Raw genomic sequence first — 13,025 nt, 5'->3', positions numbered from 1 at the left:
CACATTTCTTTCTCTATAAAATGAAGGTTAACATACTCCACAGGGTCTTTATGAGAATTAAATGAGTTCATACTTGGTAAGTGCCCAAGTTCATACTTGTGTATACAGGAGAGTATGTGGGTGTGTTAGTTGCTACATCGTGTCCAACTCTGTAACCCACCAGGCTACTCTATCCATGGAATTCTCCAGGCAAGAATACTGGAGTGGGTAGCCATTCCTTTCTCCAGGGAATCTTCCTGACCCAGGGATCAAACCTGGATTCCTTACAGTCTGAGCCACCTGGGGTTTACAGGAAGAGTTCCATAAGTGTTATTTTGTGACCATTGCCAGCATTCTCTGTAGAGCCCAGCATGTAGGTGTTTAGTAAATGTTTGTCAGATATTAAGAAAAAACTTTGTGTAGGAATTGCCATAGCTGGGTAAAGAGCTGGGGGAAAGGGAAAAAAAAGAGAAGGCTTGTTATTTCCTTTTCAACATTTGGGGAGTTGGTGTGAGGTGCTTTGGTGCTCAGGGGTGTGAGGAGAACTGTGCTTGATCTTTTGTCTGAAAGCTTCTGGGGTTTGGGATTTGTTCCGTGGGCAGCAGAGGGGTGGTGGGCAAGGCGGTGTGATCTGTGGGCAGACAGCTTATTATAGCATGCTTGGAGAGAATGGATTTATTCTTCCGAACCTCAAAACGCCAGCCACTTCACCTTTCCCAAGGCATCTCTGAGGATGGGCCTGTTGTAAAGACTTGAGCTGACATCATTGCATCTTGAAAGAACGGAGCATAATTGAATTGCTGATACAAGTGGGTACTTGCACTGGGCCCCGCTCACCCACATCTCTATGGAAACACATGTTTGCTTGAAAGCCCAGCAATCAGAAGCAGAGTCTTCCAGGAGCCAGCATTGGGTCACTTTTAGAAAAAGGCATTTATTTATATTCTCGAGCTGTCAGAGACCTATGCAATGAAATAATTTCAAATTAAATAGAAAAATCAGGCCACAGATGAATGCTAATAGAGCTTGCCATGCACCCTCCCCCTGTGTTCTCAGGGGCCTGAGATCTACGCGTTTATTTTAGCTGTCCTTTGCTCTTTTGCTCCTATTTGCATTCTGCTGCAGTGAGTGAGGAGGTGGTTTGGCACTTTATGCAAAAATGGTTAATCTTCATTCATACGCATTTGCCGGTACTAAAATGGAAAATGCAAAGCTGGGCTCGCCATCAAGTCTGCTTTGTGCTCTCCCAGACCACTCTGTGTGTGCAGTGTGTACAAGGGCGTACAATCCAGATGACTCTGCCTCCTCTACAAGCACCCAGGGCTGTTGAGTCAAGACATTCTCTCAGAAAGGTCTGAAACTTGCATCAGCCCATCTTGCCCTGGATATGCTCAAGTGATATCCTAAGTGATTGGAAGCTTTTATCTGCCTCTGGAAGCAGGATTTTTCAAATAAGTATTGACTGTTAATGACCTGTTTAAAGAAAACATTCAATTTTCTTTCTTCCCCCTACAAAGAACTTAGTAGGCAGTGACATTTCTAAACCAAAGGCTAACTCTGCTTTTCAAAAGAGGCAGAGACTGGGCTTTTAAATGTGAATTTTTTTTCCCCTGACATTTGCCCCTAAAATGCTTTTCCGTGAAGCTGTTCTAACAGTGGGTTTAGTCCACTGAAGTGTCTTTGAATAAAAATGCAACCTTGAGATCTTTTTTTCCCCCTCCAAATTAAACAAAAAAAGTCTAGGTTAGGAGTCTTCATATGAAAGTCGTATTTCAGCCACCGTTCCCTGTTTCATTGTTTATGTGTCCTCATTCCTAATAATTAAAGCAACTTTCCTCCAAGGAGCAAGGCACCGCACAAGAACCTTTATTAAACTGTGGGAATTAAACCACAGAAGAAAGAGCTGAAGTACTTGGAATATGAGAGACCTCAGTAATTACAAGACCAGATAAGGAACAGTAAAGGTGGGAGTGAAGGGAAAGAGAGCACAAAACGGAAGAGAGATTAAACAATGGAAAAGTTGAGCAATGGAAAACCTATATGTTGTTACATTTAGACAAGGTTCCAGTTTCATAGAGGGAGCACTGTTTCCCTCTTGAGCTAGCATGTCAGTCCCCTTGACTGTGCTTAGGTGACTGGACAGTTAGTCCTTGGCCAGTTTAAAGATAATCTTTACAGAGAAATAGCCAAATATATGGGAGATAGCACCCATGTCTTTTTTTTTTTTTTTTTAAGGTAAATTTTCAGCTTTCAGCTGCTCTGGCTGCTCACTGCTCCTATCACCCCAAGGGCCGTTACAGACTTGAGTACCTGTGAGCTGCAAAGGGCCACAGAGGTCCCATGCTCTGAAGGTTGGAGAAGATGCCATCCCAAAACATGCCTGGGGAGTTCAGAGCATGGTACCCCCAAATATGCTGCTTTGGTGTATTTGGTGAGCTATGGGCACTGAAAAACAGCAAATACAGGAAGAGGCTTTCTTTGAATTCCGCTTTTCTGCTTAAAGACAGATCGTCCAAGAAGAACTCAGTTGCCATAAATTCCCTCCCTGGTTGGTGAAACTCGCAGGGGGCAAGTTGACTCTCCTCACAGAAGAGACTAGAATTGACACCACACTCAGCAGACTTTGTCACAAGCTATCATAGCTTCCATCTGCCCTTTTAAGGACTTGTCTTTCCTAAAAATCATTCACTGTCCCCTCAGAGGCTTGTACCCCCTCTGCTTTCCCTGTTAAGATGGTATTTATCCTGAATTCTAGGCTACCTTGGGGAGAATTCTTCACTTTCTCCTGACCATCTTCCATGTGTCCATGAGATACGGGGTTTCCCTTGTGGCTCAGATGGTAAAGAGTCTGCCTGCAATGCAAGGGACGTGGGTTCGATCCCTGGGGAAGGGAATGGCTACCCACTCCATTATTCCTGCCTGGAAAATCCCATGGACAGAGGAACCTGGCAGGCTACAGTCATGGGGTTGCAAAGAGTCAAATACAACTGAGTGATACCATGAGATATACATGTTAATAAGCATGTGTTTGTTTTTCTCATATTAATCTGTCTTTTATTATGGGGGTCCCAACTAAGAACTCAAAGGGTAAGAGGGAAATTACTTTTCCTTTCCTAGAACTCCATCCTCTTTTTCTGCAGCTGGAGACCTGAGGCCCTCATGCTATACTCTGACAACCTAGAACCTCTGCTCAGATGTTCCACCAGGACGAATGGTGGCCCCATAGATAAATTTGCAGCCTCTCCCTAGATCTCTATCAAAACTCACCTGTCCTGTCTCCCATTCTCTCTTACCTGTCCTGTCTCCCATTCTCTCAGAGCACCACTCTCTGCGAAGGGCCAAATGATGGCAGTAGAGAATGAAATAAACTAACGTATGAAGTCACTCTTTCTCCAGGAGATGATGATAGCATGCCATAAGCTAAGTAAGAGTGTAGCTATCTCTTAAGAGATTTTCCCAGCTTAGGCTTTGACACTCTGGTAGATCATGGGGTGCTCTGTTTTGACTGAGAGGCTTTCTGCTACTTTTCCAGTCACGTCATATAATTGATTTCCTCCCCACAAGATCAGGGCTTGAAAGGTGGCGCTAGTGATAAAAGAACCCTCCTGCTAATGCTGGAGACATGATACTCCTGTTCAATCCCTGGTTGGGAAAGATCCCCTGGAGGAGGGCATGGCAACCCACTGCAGTATTCTTGCCTGGAGACTCTCATGGACAGAGGAGCCTGGTAGGCTACGGTCCACAGGGTCACAACAGAGTCAGACACGACTGAAATGACCTAGCATTTAGCACCACAAGATCAGCCCCGATTCTTCCTCTCTGAGGCAGCCACAAGATGACGTCTCAAGATCTATGTGATCCCAACACTGTCAAGGCTGTACAAAAGTTGGCTACAGAGACACTTTAATTTAGAAAGATGTAGTAGTTAAACATTAGACCCTGGAATGTCGTGGCGCCTCTGGGCAGCATCATAGAACCAGGAAGCAGCTTGTTGGCCAACGGCCCACTAAATGCAGCTTCTAACACTCTCATCAGAGGCAGAAGCTGAAGGAAAACAGCCATCTCTTTATAATAGGTACATTCCTGCCCATTCCCGTGCGAGTTTCGTGGTTCGCTCTGCAGTCTGTGTGCCCTGTGAATGTATAATACAAGGCATACATCACATCCCTGCCTCACTGGAGAAGGCAGTGACTGGGACTGGTTTTATTCTCCTCGCAGAGTTCTTCCTGCAGTTCATATACGCTCCGTGACTTGTTTGTGACGGTTTTAAAGTGTTTCCAGCACAGTGGCTCTGGGCCCCAGAGTCACAATGCCTGTGTCTTGAGTCCTGGCCCTGTCACTTACCATGCACCCGGGGTTAGTCACTGAACCTCTGTTGCTCAGCCTTCATGTGTATGAAATGGGGATAATCAGTTTCTACTTTATAGGGGTATAAGGGTTAAATGGATAAATTCATGTCAAGCACTAAGGAGAGTGCCTGGCACAATATTAGTGCTCCATATTTATTGCTATTATTATAATTAGTATGTTGGTGAAATGACCATTCCCTAACAAGGTAATTGGTAGGAAACCACCCCTAAGCCCCCACACCCTGTTTATCTGTCTAGGCTTCTGGAGAGTCTGTTGTGTGTAGTGGCTGGGATCAAAGAAGAGGCCCATTCTTAATATTCCCAGGCGGCAGATCTCACAGTTTAGTCTCTGTGGGTCTGAATGCCCTGGAGGGCTGGTTGGAGCACTGACCACTGTACCCACTCCCAAAGCTTCTGATCCAGTCCTTCTGGAAATGGGCTGAGAATTTACATTTCTAACAAGTTCTCAGATGCTGTTCCTCTGGGAAGCCCACTCAAAGAACCACTGCTCCAGGACACCAGCTTCTAGCAGATGTAAGCCACATAGGCCGTGTAAATTTTCCTAGTAGTCACAGTAAAAAAAGTGAAAAGAAATGGGTGAAGTTAAATTTTAATAATGTTTTATTTAACTCAACACATCCAATATTATCATTTCAACACACGATTGACATAAATTAGTATTGAGACAGCTTACATTCCTTTTCTTTAGCATGCCTTTGAAATCCAGGAAGTATTTTACAGGACATTCCAGTTCAGACCAGCCCGCATTCAAATCTGGCTTTGCAAGTAAATGACATGAGTAAGTTTCTTTTTTCTGACCTCCACCCTCCCATACCAACTGACATTCTCTATTAGGTTTTTATAAATCATGGGAGGACTTTGCATAAATGACCTTGAAAAAATTGTTAAAATGATTATTTAAGTTTTTTTTTTCTTATGTATTTCCTCTGCCTCTAAATTCCATTCCAGAAAAGTAATAGGATACCTGAGAACAGGAAAGTCAGTCTAAGAGTAGTAATAGGTTTCAGAGAAACAAAAGTGAAACTTTTATTACTGCCTACGCAGTGAAACAAGCGAAAACAGAGATTGGGCTTCCCTGGTGGCTCAGATGGTAAAGAATCCACCTACAAGGCAGAAGACCCTGGTTTGATCAGAGTCAGGAGATACCCTGGAAAGGAGAATTGGCTACTCACTCCAGTATTCTTGTCTGGAGAATTCCATGGACAGAAGAGCCTGGTGGGCTATGGTCCATGCAGTCACAAAGAGTAAGACATGCCTGAGCAACTAACACCTTCTTTTACACTCTTAACTTTTTATAATTTATATGATTGCATGAGATATATTAATATATATGTAATATCTTTTTCAATTGTTCAGGTTGTTGTATGTATTAACCTTCTCTGAATTATATTAATTAGAAATGATGAAACAAACATATGTTCCAGAATTTATACTCTTCAGGTTTATTTTTCATAAAGAATATTTCTCTTTTTTACAAACTAGTAGATTTTCTGACTAGCATTAATGCATATTAAGTAAGATTTTCGCATAAGTAAGTTCAGTTTGATATAACTTTGTACATGAAGTGATTGGTGGTAACTATAGTTGTGCATTATTAATTTTACACTGGAGAAGTATACAGATGATATATTGGTGATAAACAGTGAAATTCTTTCCTTTGGGACTGATATCTCTCCTAATAAGTTTTTGAGGTAAGAGATTAATCTGAGGTTTCATAAATAAAATTTCAACAGTTTCCTTGATCTTTATTTTTCTCTGGGCTATATGTAAAATTGAAAGCCAAAGTATAAAATTACAGGAAAAAAAATTTCAAACATTCCTAAGCTGTTGAAATGTTGTTCCAGGATCAGGACTTGTGTTTCTGTGTTTGTGGATTTGAATAGTTAGGCCTCAGTCATTGCTGTGTTCTAAGAGCAATTTTAAGTGATAACTGGATTAGAAACCAGGTTCTTTCCCAAGAAGTCAGAGTGTGGGATCACGGTACCTTTCTTTTGGATTTAAAACTCTGAGATCAAGCTATGTTACTGATAGACCATCAAGGGTGGTGACCAAGTGTGGCGAGAGGGGAGGAAATAGGAGATCTGTTGGCCCCAGACTTCTGTCTCTCACTCACAGCATCCATGGCTTCTCAGGTTAACCCAAAGGATCTGCAGCTTTGAGGGATAGAGTTTCAAGTTGCTGAACTCTGGACCTGTCATTTAGGAGGAGGTGCCAAGATATGGTTTCTTAGAGGAAAAGTTCCTTAACTATTCAAATTAAACAAGTCATATTCAGGGGATCTGACTGTCCAGATACAGTTCATAACAGAGAACAGAATCCCAGAAAACAGGGGCATAGCACAATTTCATTTTCAGAGGAGCGAGGGGGTCAGAGGAAAGGCAGTGAACACATGATGCTGTGCCAGGGCGAGGCGTGCTTCAGAGTATTCTGGGCAGGCTATTGCCAAGCCCAGGTGTGGACACTCAGCAAGGACCTTTGACAATGAAGATCAGCCTTGTCCTCGTTGTCATCTTTATTAATGAAACCCAATTTAACTATCTAAACTCTTAATTCTAACCACTTAAACTCTTAATTCTTTAAGGCAAACCAGATTTACTTTCTATTTATATTGAAATCTTTCCTCTAGTTTCCATAAGTGGAGCTGTAGCTGATTTTTCAGTCTCTCTGTTACACACCAACCAGTGGAGAGCCTTGGCATGCAGAGGCCATTAGAGTCCAGCTGGAAGGGATTGCCTGTAGAGGCAGCCCTTCATGCAGGGGGAAAAAGAAAAAAAGAGCGTAAAATAGACAAAGAACAGCTCCCTAGAAATTATTTTTATCTTATTTTCCCATCTGAGGAACCTGTAATAGCCCCATTCTACCCTCACAGCCAGCATTTTCCTCCCCACCGCAAAATAATATTGTAATTAATCTTACTGGCATCACAACCAAAGAAGAGTCTTCCTTGACTTAGACGCTGAGGTCAATGAGAAAGGGAATTGCCAAGGAAATTGTGTATTTCTGTGAATCTAGCTCACCATTCCATACTGCCAGTTACTCAGATCTCAGAAATTTTCTGTGCTCCATGGAATTCCTCCCTGATTCTTCTGTAGATTACAACACTCCGGCTTTAGAAAATGCTGCACACTCAAATCTTAGACAACAAAGCAAAACAAAAACAAAAACCTTTTCTATCAGATTTCACACCTCTTTAATGGCAGGAGTAGAAGTGTCTGGAAGACTTAGCTAATCTAGTCTAATGAGAGGAATTGTGGCTCAGATCCATCCTGACAAACAGCCCCAAGTCCTCCTGTATCCTTTGAGCCTTCCTTACTCCATTGTTGCAGCCTGGGTCTCTTTCACTACCTCCCCCATCCTCGTTCTCTCTCACACATACATATACTATCACATGCAGAAAAATCCATGTGTAAGCCGTGTATGTTTGCATAATGCCAGAACCTCCATTTGAATAAGAAAATCAACCATTCATATGTCTTCAGATATCATGCTTATTGACCATCTTGCAGGCACTGTGGTAACTCATCAAAGGTTTCACATCTATGGCTTGTTAAAAAAAAAAAAAAAAAAACGCCTGATATTTGTCCTTATACTTCACATACCATCTCTATTCACTGTTATGGATAATCAGAAAATAATCCTATTGTCTTTTACTAGTAACTCTCAGGGGCAAAAGTACATGAGAATGAAATTCAGACATTATTTGCCAGCTAGCATTATTTACTTTCTCCCTTATGCCAAGGCAGAGGATACAGGATTTACCATTTGGAAGAGTTAGTGAAATGGGAGGTGTATCCAGTGGGATGGGCACTCTTTGCAGAGTATATGGAAAGGAGCTGTCTCTCTGGTGATTGAGTGTGCAGGGTCTCCCCCACCACAGTGCCCAAATTCATGTGTTAGTGGCAGTATCATTTGGAAGCTTGTAAAAATAAAATTTTACTGTTTCTAACATTAATATTTAATAATAGATAGTAGTATATGGATTCTTATTTGAATGGTGATAAGGTTACATATTCCCAAGCTCAATAGAAGGTAATGGATCTGAATTTATGCTTTATTTAAGACCTAAGCTTAAAAGAAAATGCTAGGGAGAAATCAGAATTTTTGCAAGTTAAACCTTGAAATGTATCAAATCTAGATACACTCTTGGTTTTTCTAGCTTGGAGGTAAGCTATTTTGTTTCACTTATTTATTTGTCTTGGTGTGATCTTAGTTCCCCAATCAAGGATTGAACCTGTGGCCACATTGGAAGCATGGAGTCTTAACCACTGGATCATTAGGGAAGTCTCCTAGATATACTCTTTGTAGCAAAAGTCAAAGAATATAAGAAAGAGCTTCAGTGGTTCTTGATTGACAAAAAGCAAATAGAAAGTAAATCTGGGTTGACAAAACATGCAAATGGATAGTATATTGATATCTTGGCCTATCTAGCTGCTAATTTCTGCACCAATCTGTTTGTCCATTGTAAGTCATTTGTGCTCAATTTCAGAAAGAGATTGAAACTATAGAAGACTTACAGTCTATCTACTTTAATAATAGCAAAAGATTTAGACCAGATGAGAAGGTAATGCCACAGCTAGATATTAAGAATAAAGATCTTCTCATAGTGGGCCACTTCTCAAAGAAGATTGGATACCAAAGGCTTAAAACCTAAAGAATTTTAGGAAACAATGATTATGGGCAGTTTTAAGAGTGCCTCTGAGACTAGAGATCATGAATTTATAGTCATTAAAATATGATAAAGGTATATATGTATAGATTGAGAGGGATATTTCTATACTGATAAGTGAAAATGCAAGTTTTAAAACTGTTATGTGTTTTTTACGTTTTAACCTGAAACCATTTCTCCTGTTTCTTCCTGGAGCGTTTTGGTATAGTTACATACATGCAGGAAAGACTCAGTCAGTGTTTGCTATGTTGAGATTGAGAAACACCGAAGCAGTAGAGATTATGACGACAGTGCTTAGTTAAAATAGGTACACTTTTCCTCCTCTCACAGTTTTTTGACCACCATTCTTTTACATAATAAGGAACACAGATTAGGTGCATACCCATCTGATTTTGTCATTTTCTGTGTCAGTACAGTATGAATAAAAGATTTCAGGTTGTCATCTGGAATTATTGTAACATGCTTTTAGACCATATCTAAGACAAGTGCTTAGCTTGAAAGTATTTTTATATTCTAAATTGGTATTTATGATTATGGCAAAATGAAATTGTTTACTATATTGGAAGAGAGCGTAAAAATAACACATTGAGAAATCAATTTTAAAAGTTAATCTTTTTTTTTTTTCCTTCTTGGTAGGGCTTATTCCACTAGAAGCAAGATGGCCGAACTCAATACTCATGTGAATGTCAAGGAAAAGGTAGGATATAATTATATATTGGTTTGCAGAAACTCCAAACTGGATAATGTAGTCTCTAGCTAGTAAAAACTCAATTATAATGGAACAAGAGGAAAATGGTTTCGGGGGAGGGGGTGGCGGGTGGTGAGGGATACATAATAAGTTTGACACCGGAGAAAACCATTCCACACAATCATAAGTAGCATGTACGCCTATTACATTCATTTCCTCATTTAGTCTTGACTATAACCGCATGTAGTTATTTTCATTTTACAGAGGAGGGAATTGAGACGCAGAGAAGGTAAGTGCTTTGCCTAAGTTCACATAGCTACAGTGCCATTCTACAGTTGATACTCTTACCCACCACGCTGGGTTCCATCTAAACGCAAGGGTATTATGTTACATCTCCAAAAACAGCCTCATAGGTTTATCCAAAGTCTTACCTCATGGTCATGCTGGGTGGCCTTTACAGTTTCTTTCAACACAGAGTTCAAGAGTCTGAAAATCCCCCCCCTCTATTTGATGGAGGCTGATGATATCAGAGTCCTTCCAAATCTTGTCCTCCTCTGTGACTTTCCTCCACTTCGGGTCACAACCCCTCACCTGCCGAATCTGCTCCTTGCACTGTTAGCTCTTTAACGATCATAAACTGTAGATCACAGGAAATTATGGAGATCAGTTTGTCCAAACCACTCATCTGCCCTAGGGGAAATGAGGCCCTTCCAGAGGTTTGTCCATGGTTGCACAGCAGAGTGGAGGAGCCTCCTCTGGAACTCCCTCCAGCTTTCTACATGGCTGGCTGCCTCCCACCTCCACTAGGCTGTGAACTGCTTGAAGGCAGGAGTTTGTCTTTCATCTCTTTGTATCCTCCTAGTACCTCAAATACTGAATGAACAATGAGAGAAGTAACACCGCTGGAATCCTTAGTAATTTTGCCTCCATTTAGCTGAGAAGTATCAGATGCCTACTTCGACCTCCACACTGTTCTAGATGCCCGCAATGTGGCACTGAATGTGTAGATGAGGTTCCTGCTCCCATGGAGCTTGCTTTTTAGGGCAGGGAAACAGAGAGTAAACACAAGGACAAGTAAATGAATGCGATCGTTTCAGATAATGATGTTACGATGAGAAAAATACAGCAGGGTGGCACAGGTAGGTGGCTACTTAGGTGGGCTTGGTCAGGGCAGCTCTCTCAGAGGAGGTGATGCAAGCTGAGATAAAGAAAACAGGAAAGGAACATCGTGCAATGATCCAAGGGCAGAGTGTTCCAGGTAGAAAAGCAAAAGCAGATGCCTGAGGAGGACTAAAGTTCATAGTGTTTGAAGAGCAAGTGGGCAAGTGGCTGGTTGACCACAGTGCGGTAGGCAGAGGAATGGTGATGGGAGATGAGATCAGAGAGCAGGGCATGAACCAGTATTGGTAGAATTCTGGCTCCTCACCTGTGTGTTCCTCAATCTCCACAGCATCCATGAGTGGAAGCCAGGGGTCCACAAAGCTGGATGAGAAAAGATGAATTTTCATCTTTATTCATATCTGAATGAAATTTAAAATTTCCTTCAATCATGAATATAGGCAAGGGAGAAAAACAACCCACAGGAGTAGCTGGAGTACCTCTGACTTTCACAACTAGAAATCACAAATATCTTCATATCAGATTACATTTGTTACAGATATCTTAAAATGCTATTTGTTCATCTCTATTGCAAAATTGGAGCTTCCCCAGTGGCTCAGCAGTAAAGAACCTGCCTGCAGTGCAGGAGCCACAGGAGACAAGGGTTCCATCCGTGGGTCAGGAAGATCCTCTGGAGAAGGGCATGGCAACCCATTCCAGGAATACCTGCCTGGAGAATCCCATGGACAGAGGAGCCTTGTGGGCTATAGTCTGTAGGGTTGCAAAGAGTCAGCCACAACTGAAGCGACTTAGCACACACTGTAGAATTACTGTAGTTACAGAACTTGCCACCCTATTGTGTTATTTGATGTTGACAGAGAAGCACATATATATTACTGTAGCATAAACTTTTTATTAATGTCAACGTTATTTCAATATGAGTGATTTACTCTGTAATCCTATGTACTTTAGTTAAATATTATTCTGAGAAGGACCCCCAAGGCTTTACCAGACTGTCATAGGGGTTCTGTGCCCCCCAAAATTTAGAACTTGACATAGAAACATGTAGGGTTTTATTCAAAGGGCAAAAGTAGCCACTGAAAGGAATTAAGCAGGAACATGACCTGATATGGTATATTTTTCAAAGCTCCCCCAGCTTTGCCAGCTGTGGTTTGTTGTTCAGTCGCTCAGTCGTGTCTGACTTTTTGTGACTCCGTGGATAGCAGCACGCCAGGCTTCCCTGTCCTTCACCATCCCCCAGAGCTTGCTCAAACTCATATCCATTGAGTCGGTGATGCCATCCAATCATCTCATCCTCTGTCGTCCCCTTCTCCTCCTACCTTCAGTCTTTCCCAGCACCAGGAAAAGTTATTTAATATGAAGATCTATAAACAAGTACTACTTGTTTGATGAAGATACAAAGGCTTGAGATAAAGTGATTTGGTCAAAGTCAGACTTTCAAGGAATGTGAAAGAGCAAGGATTTAAACTCAGCTCTGTCTGGTTCTGGTTCTTCCTCGTGCTCTTTCCTCTACACTGGTTCTGGTTCTTTCTCTCGCTCTTTCCTCTACATTACCGCTCCCCAGAGTTTTCTACCAGAATAACCCGAGAGCACAGAAGAACAAACCTCCTACTTGGGGACATGGTCAACACCAACTTCCACATAGAATTTCTTTGGGATCTTCTGTGCTATCTTAAAAATGGGTGCAAATTTTTTATCTATTGTATTCCATAATATATTCCCTATATTATATTAATACAGAACTGTGTTCACTTATTGACCGCTGAGTGAACAGTGGCAGAAGTCTGTGCCCTTTTATATTGTGGCTTCATATTCTCCGTGACTCACAGTCATACCCTCAGGCAAGAATGTGTTCCCAGTTGGAGAAGCTGAGTTTGCCACCACAGTGCTGACCAGATATTGGCCCCTTTCAAATGTCTGTTGATGGATGGGCTGAACAGCTCTTAAAGTTGGATTATGAGAAGGAAAAGCACTTTAAAGAATCAGTCATAATAATTGATTCCCTACAAAACATGGCCAGTGGACAGACCAATATGGTAGGCTCAGCAGATAGAGTGTCTTATTCAAAATAGAGGTAGTGTCTAGCCAAAATGTGGAAGGAGGCTGATCCATCATCTCACAGACCATAGAGGTTCAGTGCGAATGCTCCATGCATTGGCTTAACCGCCACATTCATCTGCTTGTCCTGACCAACGTCACATGT

General features: G+C 41.7%; 1 protein-coding gene across 18 annotated transcripts in view; it reads left to right on the top strand.

Moving 5' to 3' along the window:
• Window positions 1-13,025, top strand: part of SPATS2L (spermatogenesis associated serine rich 2 like) — a 191,773-nt gene that overhangs the window by 79,332 nt on the left and 99,416 nt on the right. For 12 of the 18 annotated variants that reach the window (XM_086346856.1, XM_086346799.1, XM_086346829.1 and 9 more), the window contains one exon: window positions 9,652-9,712. In XM_086346856.1, the coding sequence (XP_086202982.1) occupies window positions 9,674-9,712 (39 nt within the window). In that variant the 5' untranslated portion in view covers window positions 9,652-9,673. Of the gene's footprint in view, window positions 1-2,214; window positions 2,282-4,868; window positions 5,128-5,295; window positions 5,594-9,651; window positions 9,713-13,025 lie in introns of those variants that run through there. The other 6 variants (XM_086346876.1, XM_086346813.1, XM_086346867.1 and 3 more) reach the window with 4 other exon arrangements.

Source organism: Bos grunniens, chromosome 2 (genome assembly GCF_055505025.1).
Source record: "Bos grunniens cultivar Pamir isolate PY7600 chromosome 2, Bosgru_T2T1.0, whole genome shotgun sequence".
Lineage (NCBI taxonomy): Eukaryota > Metazoa > Chordata > Mammalia > Artiodactyla > Bovidae > Bos > Bos grunniens.
Note: the sequence above shows the minus strand (reverse complement) of the source record. Positions and strands in the feature narration are given on the sequence as shown.